This window comes from Thunnus thynnus, chromosome 9, assembly GCF_963924715.1.
Source record: "Thunnus thynnus chromosome 9, fThuThy2.1, whole genome shotgun sequence".
NCBI classification, from domain to species: Eukaryota; Metazoa; Chordata; class Actinopteri; order Scombriformes; family Scombridae; genus Thunnus; species Thunnus thynnus.
This window is the reverse complement of record NC_089525.1, coordinates 11,844,254-11,860,189: the sequence shown is the minus strand read 5'-3', so window position 1 is coordinate 11,860,189 and position 15,936 is coordinate 11,844,254. Positions and strand designations below refer to the sequence as shown.

Sequence of the window (15,936 nt, the reverse complement as noted above, 5' to 3'; positions counted from 1 at the left end):
CAGACAGCTAGTTACAATTTGAAACAGCTCCATCCTGCATGATATAAGCACAGGCTTTATTTATTCAAGAGCTTTTATTGTCACGTGTACAGCAACACAGCAGGTGGCAACATTGGAGGCAGTGAAGTTTGGCTTCTTGAAGCTCTAGTTCCAAAAGTTAAAAAAGCAGAGAGAGAAGAGAAAGATAAGAGAGAGATATAATAACATTTTTAAAAAACTATATATTTATTTAGACCAACAAGAAAATATGGTAACTTCCAAAATAATGATATATTACTAAATGTGAAGATTACAGTCACATGTGATTTAAATTATTTAACAATAGACAAAAGGTCACAATGTTTGAGAATGGGATCCTTGAACTAAATCCGTTTTTTAATGTGATAAAAGTAAATTTAAATATCTAAAGAAATAACTTTCAAGGTGACAATATGCTGTTCGGTTTTGTTAACATTGCCAAAGGTGAACACTGGATCAAACACCAATTTTGTCAGTTTCCTTTCAACAACTAGAGATCAAGTGAATTTTTTTTTATTTCTTCTTTCAGGATTAAATGAACTATTCACTTTTATCTGCACCAAGAGACAAAAAAAGTATGCAGAGAAAAAGCTTTAAAGTTAAATTTGGCTTGAACATTTTTTCTGATCATGTTTTAATTGTCACCACTTTAACACACATAAACTACTTCACTCCAAAGTTTGTTTTCTCTGACAACTATACGCCTCTTCAGACTAAATATCAAGAAAGCTAAACTGGAACTGGTATGCCACAGTCCGGCCTGGTCCTAGTTTCATGGAAGCAGTAATTAATCCATATATGGACACTCACAGCGCCTGCCACGCCCAGTACACCTCCTCATTCTGCGGGCTTACTGTGTACTGTGGTCGGCCTGCCCGCTGCCAGGAAGTTCAGTAACTCGGTCACCGCCCCAGCCCCCCCTCCGCCTCATCCATTGTTGGGAAACAGTCTGCGACATCGACACAATCTTAACCGAAACTTTTCAGGTAACTAAAGGTCGCTTAAAGCCGTTCTTGTATTGCCTTTTGGATATATTTTTCGAACGGAAATATCTGTACTAAAGGCGTCAGTTGAGAGAGCAACTTGACTGTGTCAGTGAGAGGAGGAAAAAGGGAGGAAAACTTTACAGGCGAGGAATTCCGTAATTCTCATTCCTCCATTTTGAACTTTTAAACTCCCAAGTTTTTCAAGCGGGCTGTTGTCGGTAAGTTTGCTGCGTTTCTTTACGACTTGGTTTAAGCGATGTACTATAACTGTTGTATCGTGTAGTTGTTAATTGGCCAGCCAATTAACATAGTTTAAGCTTTGCGCGGTGTTAAAGCAGGCTAATGTTTGTTGTGTCGGCTAGCATTAGCTTTAGCAAGGTGCCGTGTTTGGCAAACTGGACGTTAGCAGCAGGTAGCGTTAACAATTAGCGCTGGAAAAATGCCTGTTGAAAATTGTCTAACGTTAACTTTGTTAACAAGGGTTTTAAAGTCCGCATGACCACATCCTTTATTACTTGTTACAGGCTCAATAAAGTAATTGAAACCAACGTTAAATTACGTGGCCGCATCAGGTGTAACTTTAGCCACTTAGTGTTAGCACTTAGCTGGCAAGGTGTTTGACCCACCCTGTTGCTCCTCTGCTAGGTATTAGTGTTAAATCTCTGAACTCTGGGGTGTTTGTTGTTTGGATTCTGTCCTAAGTAGTTATCAAGAAAAAGAAGTCTTGCTTGTCTCGCTTTGGCCTAATGGCTGAGCTAGTTTGCGAAGAGTTTAAAGGGTTATTTCACTCAAAACCAAATCCACGTACCCCCTGTGGTATCTAGCCCTGCAGGTTTTGTTTTCGTTTGCTCAGATCTGGAGATATCTGCCTGTGAAACCTCTGCCACACCCATATAGTGTAGGTGAATTTATTGGGAATTTTTCGCCTCCTCTGTCTCAGTTATTTAGCATAATCCACACACTAGTTTGAACTATTTCTCACCTTTTAAGTAGTTTTAGTGGAAATAGTCCACAGTAAGGTGTGTTATCACAGGTAACTAGGACATTATTTCTAAATTGTAATTATTGTAATTGTAATTATACTAAATTGTACTCTAAATCTAAAATGTAATTTTTCAATGCTTTGTGCACCACAAACATCAGTTCCATTCATTTGTACACTATGGCACCACATGTCTCAGCAAATAAAAGCAAATCTGGATGCATGGTTTTGTACCAGAACAGAAAATATTTTTTGGCGATTTGTGTGAAGTGACCTTTTAATATTATTATTATTGGTGAGAAACCTAGTATAGTGGTTGATGAATAATTGTAGATTAAAGCTGCTGTGAGTATCAAGGAAGTGCCTTAAGATTTTGGTCCATGATAAAAGGACTTACAGCTGTGTCAGACAATTAAGATCCATCCATACTGGCTGGCATTTAAAAAAAATGAAAGGTTAAAAGGGGCTCCCTGTTGCCACAATTTAAAGCATACCCTCCAGATAAACAACAGTCCAGTATAACATGGAGTAACCATCATTCACATGTTAGAATATGTTGTCCTCTTTGTTTACAATGTAGGCTAAAAGCTAGCAATGACATTGTTCTCATAATACAGCTGACCAACTTTTCAGTTGAAGCTGCTCAGCCCTTAGGGCTTGCTGATTATCCCCACCCCTCCACGTTTGATAGCAAATCAATGGAGTTGCAGTCACTGCCTGAAAAGAGACATTGAAAATGGGCCGCAGCATTACTGTGCTCTGCCTGTGGTCACAGTCACTGTGAGGGATGGAGTTAGGGCTGGGTGATATGGACAAAATCAAATATCACAATATTTTTGACCAAATACATCTATCGATAATGCTACAGTATTGTAGGGATGACTATTGGTGCCTTCACTTACAAAACGAGATTTTTGATAAATAATTATCAGTAATGTGGATATAATAACTAAGTGGATGAAGGCAAATACCAGCTAGAACAATCTGTAAGTTCAGTAAATTACATCACTTGACAATAATGCAGCCTTTAAAACCAGGAAAAGACAACACTTATGTCATATCACAATATCCAAAATCTAAGACCATATCTAGTCTCATGTCATGATATCGATATAATACCGATATATTGCCCAGCCCTAGAGGGAGTATTGCTGGCTCTTAAAAAGGATCATAGTATTTTGACAATTGTACAAACTTTTAGTAACTAGTCTGAAAATCATAGCGGAAGCTTTAGGAAATCAGACTTCTAGTTTTCTTACTCAGTCCGCCTTAAAAAATCCACAGGCACGCACAGGCCCAGTCACTTCATATAACAGACGTTTGGTGTTTTGAAAGACAAAGATGTTTGCATTTTGTGCAGTCGAAATTGTTTCATCACTGCATTTTAAGAGTAGACTTGGCTTAGCTCTAGTCGTCTTAACTTTTTTTCTTATACTTTTTTACTCCCAGAATTCCAGACACCATGACGAGCATCAACACAGCTAACATCAACTTTAAATGGGACCCAAAGAGCCTAGAGATCCGTACTCTGGCAGTGGAGAGGCTGCTGGAGCCCCTGGTCACCCAGGTAATGTACATACAGTGTGTTTTTTTGCTTACAAAAAACAGGACAGGGTCAGATGACTCACAGGTGAAATGGGTGAAGGGTCTTGGTTACAAAATTACATAAAATACAATAATTTTAATGCAAGTAAGTCTAAAGCAGAATTCACCTGAAAAGTAGAGGAGCTCCTGTTTGCCTGTGTGCCAAATTTACATTTTAAGTGACATCAGAATACACAGGCTACATTTAAACTTTATAGGTTAACGCTAATCTTTTTAAAAGAAGAAATTACTGATGTTTTCCTGGAAAGCTAATACAGTAATGTTACAGGTTTTATGTGTGAAAAGATCTGTAGCTATAGCTGTAGTCTGCCAATACATTTAAGACCCAGAAGCTGTTTCTGACATTAACCATCATATTTTTGTAACCCTGCCATAGGTCACCACTTTGGTAAACTCCAGCAACAAAGGCCCATCTAACAAGAAGAAGGGACGCTCCAAGAAGGCTCATGTTTTGGCTGCATCAGTGGAGACAGCTACCCAGAACTTTCTGGAGAAAGGAGAAAAGATTGCAAAGGAAAGTCAGTTCCTGAAGGATGAACTGACTGCTGCTGTGGAAGATGTCCGCAAGCAAGGTATATTGAAAATACATATTGAAACAGTGTGTGGTCTCTAGCTCGTACAGAGTGCTTCTTAAGATAGGAGGTATGATAAATAAATCATAAGCTATGTACATATCATCTACCCCAGTAGAAGACCTTGAAATAAGAATATGCTTTGAGCCTGATAGATGTTCTTGTGCTGTGGGATTTTCAGGGAGCCCGTTAATAGAGACTTTTCATTTAAGCATGCAGGCTCTTCACATACATTTCAAGCTATATACTGTCAGTGCCTTGCCAGGATCCAATTCAGCCATGTTCCCCTCTGAAGTGCATGTCTTCTTGTGGCCCAGTATAAGGTTGCCCAAGAAGTATTTGGACTCAAGCATCACCAGCCTCACTCTTTGCAGTCATAACTTTTGTGTGGTGTTATGCTTCTTTGTTTCTGGTCTGTTGTGTTCTCCCATAACAAAAAGGTAGAGGTGTCTTTGAGGACTGATCCCTATTTAGAAAGTAATGAGACTATCATAGTGAATATTGATTTCTCATAGAAGTTGCTGCCTGTGGTCTCTTATTTGTTGAGGTACTGTATAGGACAAAGTCACAATTTAATTACAACTGCAGTCTTGGTCATATAAATCACAATTGGAAGTTTCCCACAAATTAGGGGTTGGGTGATAATTCAGTATCATAAAAAACTGGAAAAATTTGTTATTCAGGTTCTTGGTTTACATGTGTTCAGAGTTTTTTCTTTTTTGATGTAATTTATAATACAGTTTATATCAGTAATATAAATTGTGGTTTTCTATAGTCAGAAAATGTTCATATTAATATTGTGGCAGTAATTTCAGTCATAACCTACCTTACATCATTCAGCCCTGCAATATAATTCAACTGTAGTCATCCTGTTACTATAGAAACCTTTTTTTGGAGCAGTGTCTTAGGAACAGGATAACAATATCTGTGTTTACCTGTGTTGTCATGTTCACACCAGTGGCAGAAATTAGTTCTTGCTGAATCTCTGTGTCAGACTGGAGGTACTATTCATTTGTAACTTCTGTAGCTAAAGTTGTCTGTATTGATGATGACAAAATCAAATGTGAGTCATCACACACCAGGAGGCTTGTCTTGTCAGTTAGGCTTGCAGCGGTAGTCGGTGTTACCGGTGTTACACGGTGTTGGGGCATACCCCAATTACATTACTCGCCCACCGTCCACAATGTCGTTTTGCTTTTTTTATAGAAATAAAACCCATTTAGTTTCACATATCGGTGCCCACTTCATCAGATAAAAAAACTCTAACTACCAAGCACGTTATCAATACTTAATCAGTCAATGGACGTTACAATAATAAACTGAAAGTGTCTGCTCCGTGACAGCCTGCAGCAGAGTCACAGCACAGAGTAGCAGAGTGAAACGTCTGTCCTCTCTCCTGCTCCCTGCTGTAAACACACGTAGCTGTTAGCGAGCAGCTACTCGCATGTCTCCCCTCGTCTCTGCAGAAACTCCCGCTCTCTGCCTGCTCTTCCTTTCTCAGCCTACTCTAGGTGTGTCTCTCTGTGGATGGCAGATGGGTTGCTCTGTTTCTGGTTCTAAGCGACGGTTGTCCTTGCGTCTGTTTGTGCTGCAGCCCGGCTGCACACAGAAGACGACCTGCTGGCAGCAGCTTGAAGCCCGCTGTCACTAACTCTTAAGTAAGGGGAAGATCTTAACTAAAAATCTAACGTGAAAGATGAAAATAAGCGCTCTACAGATGAACGTCATTGATGTATATCTTTTCTTATAAAATGTCCCGTGTAACCGGTAACACTGGTGTTGTCAGGAGTTTATTAACCAGTGGGAAAATTACCTCACCATGGCATCCGTAATGTCATTGTGGATGATTGATGAAGCATGTTGGTATGTGGTGGTGATATCTGTCTGGCATTCTGTATAAAAGGTTATCAGTTGGATTGCCCAGTGTGTGCCAGCTCATTGTGACAGACGTGACACAAACACTATACAACAACTTGTTTACACTTTATAATTTAAATAAAAGAAAAAGTGTGCAGATGTTATTGATGATGTCAGATTTATATGAATGTCTATATCCACCTGCCTGGTGGGACTCAACCCACACACAGACCATTTCCAATTCAATTTCATGCCTCCCACAAGTTTTGAGACAGGGATCCACCATCAAATCACTACCCAATGAAAATACCATTTGTCTTGTGATAGCAGGTTCCATCATCTAACCACCACACTTGCAAGTCTCATTTATTCCTCTGCTCCGGATATCTGACTGTCTTTTGACACACTCACCGACCATCGAGACCAGGGGGCTATGACCTGAAGGTGGCTGTTATTATCACCTTGTGATGCGACGTCTGTCTAACTGTGTTTTTTCTCCCCGGATCCCAGCGAGTTAGATGTCCCCTGTTAGAGCTCTGCTGAGTATTCGGGAGGTAGATGACATGTTGGTAGATAGCCTGTGCTGTGCTCAGTGCCCAGGAATGTTACTGTAGATGTGGTAAGCTGTCACTGGGCTGGAATTCAGTGACTGTTGTTAGCTGGTGCCTAGGCCTGGCTGTCAGCTATGCCATGCTGCTCAGTGGAGCGTGCCTAGACTGATAATACAGCCATTGAGTAGGGTAACACCACCCCACCCCCTGGATTCAGAAAGCATTTTCTACCCAGCTGTGGCATACCAGCTGTTTAAAAATGGGAGAAAACATTTCTGACATGATCATTAAGGATGACTATGCAGACAATTCATGTTGAAGTGGTTATTTGCCTGCGGTTTTTTTCCCCTCAAATGATTTGAAATTTAGTGGGTGTTTTGCCCCTGTTAACATATCTTCTGAATATTTAAAATCACATTTAATTCAAAATAAGCACCCTCATAATCAGTAGATATTTCTTAATTTAAGGACTTTTTTTTTCTCAGGCATTTCTGTCTGCTCGTGTCCTTGTTCTTTCTGTCTTGCCCTTCCCTCCCTGTCTGTGTCTTTGTTGTCCTGCTGTTTGGGAGGCTTATTGTGTGATATACATTTTAATCATTTCATCATGCACTTGGTGGGCTGCAGGTGAGCCTTAGATGGATGGAAGTTTATTAAAGGAACACTGATCACTATCTGCCCCCTGAAAATGGCCTTATTGATTTTGTTCACAGAGGGGAATAACAGCCTGAAGGTGCGGACTGTGTTTGAGGTCTGTGTTGTCGATCATTTGCACAAACTACTTTAGCTCTCTGTCGGGGTAAAATGGTCAGAATCTGTGGGAGATCTCAGTTCTACAGATTCAATAGTGCAAGTTTTGCTTATCTTTTTTTTTTGATATACGAACATGACTTCACTGAATTTGAAGATAATCTCTAAATGCACATAGGAAATACAGTTTCTTTACTGGAATGGTGATGAAACAAATGGCTGATTTTTTTTTTTGATCAACAAAAGCGTAATTGACAATTTTAACTGAATTGACATTTAGTATCCAATACTTGATGACATGACCGTTGTTGCTGATGCAGCGCTGTTAAAGCTACAATCACCTGCGCTTCACACACAGTCTACAACTGTGTTTTTCAGTTCGTCTGACTGACAAGATGCAATTCAATTTGAATCAATGAAGCTGTCCAAACCAGCCACATACTGTAACTAAGCATCTCTTTAAGCTTCAAATCAATTTTCTGAGCTTATACATGTAACTAGATTGAGTTTGTATTGGGCTGTGAACAATATCAACACTTTTCTGAGCTGGCCACACAGCAATATTGTGTCAGAATGGGTCTAGCGTAAACGCTGACAGAGGAATGAAACAGCTACTGCCATGCTGTTGATGTTCTGCTTTTGCTACATGGTCAATATAGGCAAGGTGTCAGACTGCATGACTATAACAACAGGTGACATTGGCTATGAGGGACACATTTAATGAAAATATATTCACCTTGTCACCATGTCTTTTGTGTTTTTGTTTCTAAGCATTTCAATTCAAGGACTTTTGATGCTGGAAAGTCAAGCATCAAAAGCTTGTCATCTTTTGATGATCTTGGAAGTGCAAGGCTGTAACTTGTTGTGTTAAAAGTGTTTTTTTTTTTTCTTTCCCCCACCCTTAAATCTGTGTGTGCCCGAAACCTCTGATTGTTGAGTAAGTGACTATACAGTTTCAGTAAGTAATTGTTGAAGTGCACATATATTAACAGTAAGTGCTGGTCGGCATGCATGATGCTGGCATTAGAAAAGGTTGGTGTATACTAGCACAGCAAGCAACATTTATCAGAGATTCTCACAAGTTGTCAGTTAATTTACCCCACAGAGGGGCGTCTATTGACAGCATGTCATTGATGTTTCATTTACTAAGACCAGATGCCTATATTTTTTCAGACAGTGAAGTTTCTCAGTGCAGTCAAGCCTATAGCGCTGCAAAATTAGCTTACGTTTATACTGACTAGTGATTGCATTTCAAACTGTCTCCAGCTTTTTGCCACAGATGCACTTAAATAGGCAGAGATTTGTTTGAAGGCTTCACTACTAATAACTGCAACATAAAAATGCTTTTAAAACTATGATTGCAATTACTTCACTCCTGAAATTTGTATTAATTTGATATGTCCACTAATGGGTATACAGAATATGTTATGACAGACTTCAGTATGTCCCCTAGCTTGACTGCTTTGGGTGGTGGGTGCACTGAGCAAAACTCAGCAGCCAGACATTTCTCCATTCCCTGTTTAAGAGCAGTGGAGATTGACACTAAAATGAAAAAAGCTGGTCCACCTTAAAGGTCAGTCCACGTCAAGTGAGCCTGGTCTGTTAGGCTAACTCATTGTTGCTACCTTCACTATTCCAGGTGTTGGGGAAGCAACAGACAAGACTTTTCTTGGTCTTGAGAAGCTGCAGCATTTATTAACTGACACACTGTAGCCTGTACTGTACATTTATTGCCAGACTGACAACTTAACCTTTTCCTATGTTCCGCTCGCATTTACCATCACTTTTCTGCCACTCACCCAACCACACACTCGCTAAGCACACACAGTACGCACTGCTCTATTCTCCACTACTCTTATAACAGTACCTTTCACGTAGATGTCCTTTGGAGAATGAGGAGAGGGAGGATTCAGGGATTTGATGCACCAGTCAATCACTCAAAACAATTCCACGATAACGTAGGGTGTTATCGTGCTCACACAGTGTGCGAGTGAAAATCATTATTAGCACATTGATATTAATGATCATGTGAAATTTTAGCAGCAGCACTCATAATTCTGCAGTGATGGTGCACTACTGCAGAATGAATATAGAGGAAACACTGGACTTCTAAATCTTGTTATAACCATACCTAATATTCCCACTTGGTGTGAAGTTATTGAAATAATAAAATGAGAACTGATCCATATTACTGCTTTGTAAAATTTAGGGATGGTTGCAAGTGGTAGTTTATGAGATAACTAATCAGACATGTCCTCGATCAGTCTTTTTTTTCACTATTCTAGCTTTTTTTCTTTTAGAGTCTATGGATTGCGAGCATGCACACATGGATAGAAAACATGCTGTGCAGCAAGGCCAAGAAGACATATTAAAAATACAGATGAATTTCCTCTACGTGATCTGGAATATATTATGACTGCTGGATGTGAGCAAAACATGAGACTCAACGTCCCTAATCATCAATAGCACGTTTTTTTGTGTGTGTGTGCATTTAAAAGTCCCCTTCCACTCAAATAAATGTTTTTCTTCTTGTTCCTACAGTTGAATGTTTGAGTGTAACTGTGTAGGATGATGTATACACAGAGTTTGACACTAGAAGGCTGTTTTCACATTCATCTGCTAAAAGTGGAAATTCCAATTTTAAGGGGCGGGCCTACAAGCAGGATTTGTGACGACAAAAATAGCTTGAAGGCAAATTCTGGTCCAATATGCAACTTACACAAGTGTGATGTGGAAACTTGAAGCCTGCAGTGCACAAACACTGAGAATGGACAACAATTGTTGATTTGGCCATGATATGCGGAAAAGTTGCAGTAATTAAGCAAAATTACAAGCTCTCGCAAATATTGCAGAGTTTTCTTGAATTTATGTTAATTACTGCGATCACAAAATCACAATTTCCTGGAGGGACTGTTAAGTGGATCTCATTGTGTTTCAAAAGAGGTATACAGAGTTTAAATTTGGGATAAAGAGAGCACTGGTGTTGGATTGTTAGTTGGTGTCTGCCGATACCCTGAGTTGAGCTGTCAGAATCACTGTTGGGTGCAGTGATGTATAGATGCACCACCGTACCCTGTGACATCTTTGTTGGGTGTGGTAAAAGGTGCAACAAAGCACACAACTGTTTTGACGGAGGTTTGGTGTGGTCAGAGGTGGAACAGACTTTCAAGTTTCAACCAGAGAATTAGACACAAACCTTGTCCACCAAAACAAACTTATCCAAAACTTATCAGTTCCTGATAAGTCTGAAAATCCTTCTGTCTTAGCCTCTTGTTCTCACAGAAAACGTGAGTCATCCATCGACTGCTTGTGGCACACAAGACGACACAGACTAGAAAAACATTCCAGAGGTTGAAGCAAGCCAAGAAGTCACTTCACTTTGTATCTAAATACAGCTTGCTCGTTATCTTGGAGCGAGAGAGCACTCTGATGCTTTGACTTTGAAAAAAAAAAAAAAAAACCCCACTCTGCACTGCTCACATAGCCATTTTATAAGATTCAGTTGGCATTGCTATCCATTTTTCAGTGTTGCCTTTCTGTTTCATGAAATATCATGTCACATCATTTTTGGCATCCCTTCTCATAACCTATTGTCTTTTTAAAGCATCCATGATTATCTCCACTGCTTACTCTGTTTATGGTTATTGTGATTGGAATCAATAACGGCACACATTGGGTGAAAGACTGAGTGAACTGTCTATCACAGTAAGACTTTGTAAGCAGTGATGCCAAAGGAATAGAGATTCTCTGTATGTACAGTACATGATCGTTGTCAAATGTATTTAGCAAGATGGTAACAACTGACAAGCATGAACTACTGCTAAGCTGGTTTTCAGTTTTTTTTTTTTTTTTTTTACCAGTGCATGCTTGATTGGTGTAAGATAATTATTCATGTTGCTGCTTGTCATCGTTGCTTAGTTTTTGCTTCAGTACACCAGTAGAACTTGTCTTTTAGCCAGCTTTAGATTTCAAATGCAGACATAGCAGTTATAAGGCATGTTTTAGAGTTTGAATTTGGCCGTGCCTCCATTGACGTAACCTATTCACAGATCTACTGTCTTGTTCATAATGTGAGCCTACAAAATCTATTGTGTGCCCAGTCAACTGTGTAGCCCCATCCAATGTAGGACAAAGCACGGTGCTGGACAAACTAGACAGTGTGCCTGTTGTTGTGGCTTTGACCTCTTTTTATTTTTTTTAGAGGGCTTCATGTTCATGTCTGTGTGCAAACTGAAATTATTACTGGACATAGAAGAGGTGCGTGTGTCCGTGTGTGTCTTTGTCACTCTGTGTGACACATGCTGACCCTAGCCAGGCAGGGAAAATACATCAAAGTGTGGCCTCTCTCCCTCACCCTCCTCATTCTCTCAACTGAAGACTTCCAGTAGCCTACAATTGACTCGTAGCCTTGAGTGGACTGTGGCTGCTCTTAGACATCAGCTGTCAGCTACTGTACACTACTACTACCACTACTACTACCACTACTACTACTACTACTACTACTACTGTCACTACTGTCACTACTACTATTACGCATGAATAGTTTTGACTGATCAAACAGTGGATTAAATCAGGCAAACAGTTTGATAAGTGGAAAATAGTTCATTACATTGAAAAACAATTATTTTATGTGATTTTGTGATACCATGCTATGTAGATTTTGACACATATTTCAGGTAATTAAAATGTTTAGACCTGTAATAATTGACAATTGATGAAATTGATTAGTTGATCGATAAAAATTTAATTGGCAACTAATTTGATTATCAAATAATTGTTTTAGTCCATTTTTAAGCAAAAATGCCAAACATATGCTGGTTGCAGCTTCTCAAATTTGAGGATTTGAGGCTTTTCTTTATTATACATGATAGTAAACTTTTTGACTGTTGATCAGACGAAACAAGACATTTGAAGATGTAACCATGAGCTCTACAAAACTATAATTGGCATTTTTATAGACAAAGCAATTCATAGATTAATTTGAGAAAATAATCTGCAGATTGATCAATAACGAATATAATCATAAGTCGCAGCCCTAAAAATGTTAACAGCTTGATAGCAGGATATTTTCTCTTTTGTGAGTATAAAAGCTTAGAAAACTGCATCCTGTTCACAAACAACCTGGAATTAAGTATAAATTTTGGCACTATTAGTCCTAAAATTTGTACTTAATCCCTGGTTGTTTGTGACAGCAAAAGTCTGTTTTTCAACCAGTTTTCAGTTGCAGACATATCTGTTTACAGCAGATGTTTTGTTTTCTCTAATTCTCAGGTGAGTCAATGAGGCAGGCTTCTGGAGAATTTGCAGAAGACCCCTGCTCATCTGTGAAGAGGGGCAATATGGTTCGTGCTGCCAGAGCCCTCCTGTCGGCAGTCACACATCTGTTGGTGCTGGCAGACATGTCTGATGTCTACAAACTTCTACTGCAGCTTAAACTGGTGAGGCAGACGCATTTTTCTGCATATTATACATTACAAACAGGCCTAATTATAATGTTGGATAATGTGATTATTCCACTCAGTAAAAAGCCATACTTTTATCTACTTTGTCAACAACAGAGTTACTGACTGACTACTTATTTTGAGCATTGGAATTGCATCATAGTCTATTTGCATGTATACAGCAACCTGATGCTGTTGATAGCCACATAAAGCTAGTAATTTGATTAAAGCAGAGGTTGGAATAATCAGATTTACCCAGTAGTGCAAGTTTAAATGATTGGTTAATGATGTCCAGGAAGCTCTGTGGTTTCAATTGCATTTAGCTCATAAGCTCCATGTAAATGTATCAAAACAAACTAAATAGGCTACAGATAATGAAAATCACAGCTTGATTGATTTGCTTAATTTAATTCGAAGACGATGTGTGCAGCCCTAGTTAACATCTTGACATTACAAAACAATGGAAACACTATCCTAAATGTTGTGAGTGATATGTTGAGTTACAGGTTTGCAATCATTCAATTTGTTTAATTTGCTAACTTGCAGTAAACTCTTTCTCAAGTATTGTCTAACCTTTTCCATCTTCCTTGCTCAGGTTGAGGACAATCTGGTGAAAGTGCGTAATGCAGGAACAGAGCAGGAACTGGGGATCCAATATAAGGCCTTGAAACCAGAGGTGGACAAGCTGAACATCATGGCTGCCAAGAGACAGCAGGTAATGTACAGTTGGCAAAAAAGAGACATGAGGTCAGATTGTAGGAGCAGTGGAATGTGGTGGATTTAATTGGGCTGAGAGGATATCAAGAACCTGAATGGGTGTTAGTGGTGTTGTCACACATGAGAAAACATGCTCTAACCCACATAGCAAATGGTAAGAAAAACAACGGGATGGAGTAAACAAGAAGAGAAATGCTTAATGCTTTAGCTAGACGATTAGATGCAGTAAGCATGAACAATCTTCTTATTACCAATTGCAGTGAAGTGGGCTGGGAATACAAGAAAAGCACATTAAGGCTCGACTCTAAATGTGACCAAACCCATTTCCTTGTGATTAGAAATGGCACATAGTTTTTCTTCACTGTTATGTAAGTGGTAGTCAACAGTGATGTGCATTTCATGATGCATTTTCAAGGTGAAACAACCTCATAATAGGTTCTTGGTTCAGATGCAGGAGATGCACACACGTGGTATTTTTTTATTTTGAGATGATATACATTTTCATTTTATTATAATTTGTCAAGATTATCATCAAACTAACATATGATAGAAGTAATCACATGCACAGACATAAGTGTCATGTGTAAGTGTGTTTAAAAAAAAAAAAAAAGCAAAGAACTCTAATCTATACAAACTATAATACATTCTGCTGGTTACAGTTGGAATATTTTATTTTTTGCCAATATTTCTTAGCTAAGTAGCAACAATTGCACACCCCTTAAATAGAGGGACAGATTGGTATGAGTACTGTAGGTGTATAAAGCACACAAGTTTGTTTCCCAGATCTCCTGCAGGCCGTTGGAGTTCATTCAATATTCGTGATGCACTTTGCTTGTATATTTTTATGATTAGCAAAATGTGTTTAACCAAAGTGAATGCAGGAAGTAATGGGGCTTTAAGACGGTGTTTTTCTTGCAGCATGTCTCAAGTAGTAGTAGAAAAAAGCCCTGGGAGCGTTCCATTTGGATGAGAGGCATTTGCTTTGTGTATGCAAGTTTTTTTTTTTATGCCATAAATCTATGCCAGCGATCACTATCTCCTCTCCTCCCTCCTATGAAGATGTAATTGCAATATAATGCTGAGGTCTGAATAGTAACGCATTAAATTGCAAAGGCATATTATAATGGCCTGATTATGACTGTGTTGTGTTACCGCAGGGGACAGAAATAAATCTGGGTCATCCAGAACAAACTCTGTCACACTTAGTGTCTCCATAAGGGCATGACAGGCCCCTTTTGAATCCAAAGTACATTACCACCCCGCCCCCTTCCAGTTTAACCCTTTATGTTTTTGTACCCTTTTCTACTTTCCTTTTTGATCTCATCCTTTTAGGAGCTTAAGGACGTCCACCACAAGGACCAAATGGCTGCTGCTCGCGGGGTACTACAGAGGAACATCCCCATGCTGTACACAGCGTCTCGTGCCTGCCTGCAGCACCCTGACGTGGCAGCCTACAAGGCTAACCGTGACCTGATCTACAAGCAGCTGCAGCATGCAGTTTCAGGCATCTCCAATGCAGCCCAGGCCACTGCCACTGAAGACTCAGCACTCAGTCAGCCAGGAGGGGGTGGAGAGCTCGCTTACGCCCTCAACAATTTTGATGTAAGTCAGTTGAGTATTTCACAAGTCACACCCCATTTGTCTTTTTTCATGTGTCCTGCCATACATTCAGGTATCTACCAGATCAATATTAAAACATAAACTTTAAAGCTGGAGTCCAGAATTGTTTTTACTTCCCCCTCTGGTAGTGAGATTAATTACAAAAACACTGTCGACATATGCTTACATCATAGGCTCTGTGGTAGCTTATTCTGTTGCTACTGTTGTATGTAAAACAGTGGCTAAATTGTTCTGAGTGTCACACAACTCCCACGAAATGACTCACTTCACTATCAAAATTTGATCCATTCGGTCAGATAACATTTGGAAAGTCTAGAAGAGCCATACAATTAAATTATTTTATCATTCAAATCAGCAGAGAGCTAACTGGAAGTTAGCTGGCTCGTCTGGCCAGTCAGGAATGTCAAATCTGACACTGGATTTAAAAACTCTGTAATATAGAGAGATTTAACTGGCAGTGATATGCTTAAACTGTATTGTGTGAACTCGTTTGTCTAGGGCTTGAATGTAACAAACGTTTAGTTATATATATAAGTTCTGCACTGCAGGTTTAAGACCATATTTTTCCTGACTTAGAGGAAGACTATATTCAGAGATTATGATGAAAACTGTTTGTTTGTGCAACAGAGATGATGAGCGCTTGTTCAGAAAGGTTATGGTTAGGTCAGGATTTTATTTTACAAGAAATGAATCATAAAATGACCAAAACTTGAAGGGCTTGGGGTCGAGTTGGAAATTAGGATGAGCCATGTGGACAAATTGGGACATGGCTTTGGGGTATATTGAATATGTTCTTGAGTCACTACTTCTTCATTCCTTGATTTTTCTTCTGTGTCTATG

General features: G+C 39.3%; 1 protein-coding gene across 2 annotated transcripts in view; it reads left to right on the top strand.

Moving 5' to 3' along the window:
- Nucleotides 1-854: 854 nt before the first annotated feature.
- The window catches only part of ctnna1 (catenin (cadherin-associated protein), alpha 1), an 86,602-nt gene continuing 71,520 nt past the window's right edge, over nt 855-15,936 (top strand). The window contains exons 1-6 of one of the 2 annotated variants that reach the window (XM_067598860.1): nt 855-1,004; nt 3,436-3,553; nt 3,968-4,163; nt 12,590-12,756; nt 13,355-13,474; nt 14,809-15,078. In XM_067598860.1, the coding sequence (XP_067454961.1) occupies nt 3,449-3,553; nt 3,968-4,163; nt 12,590-12,756; nt 13,355-13,474; nt 14,809-15,078 (858 nt within the window). In that variant the 5' untranslated portion in view covers nt 855-1,004; nt 3,436-3,448. Of the gene's footprint in view, nt 1,223-3,435; nt 3,554-3,967; nt 4,164-12,589; nt 12,757-13,354; nt 13,475-14,808; nt 15,079-15,936 lie in introns of both variants that reach the window. The other variant, XM_067598858.1, reaches the window with a different exon arrangement.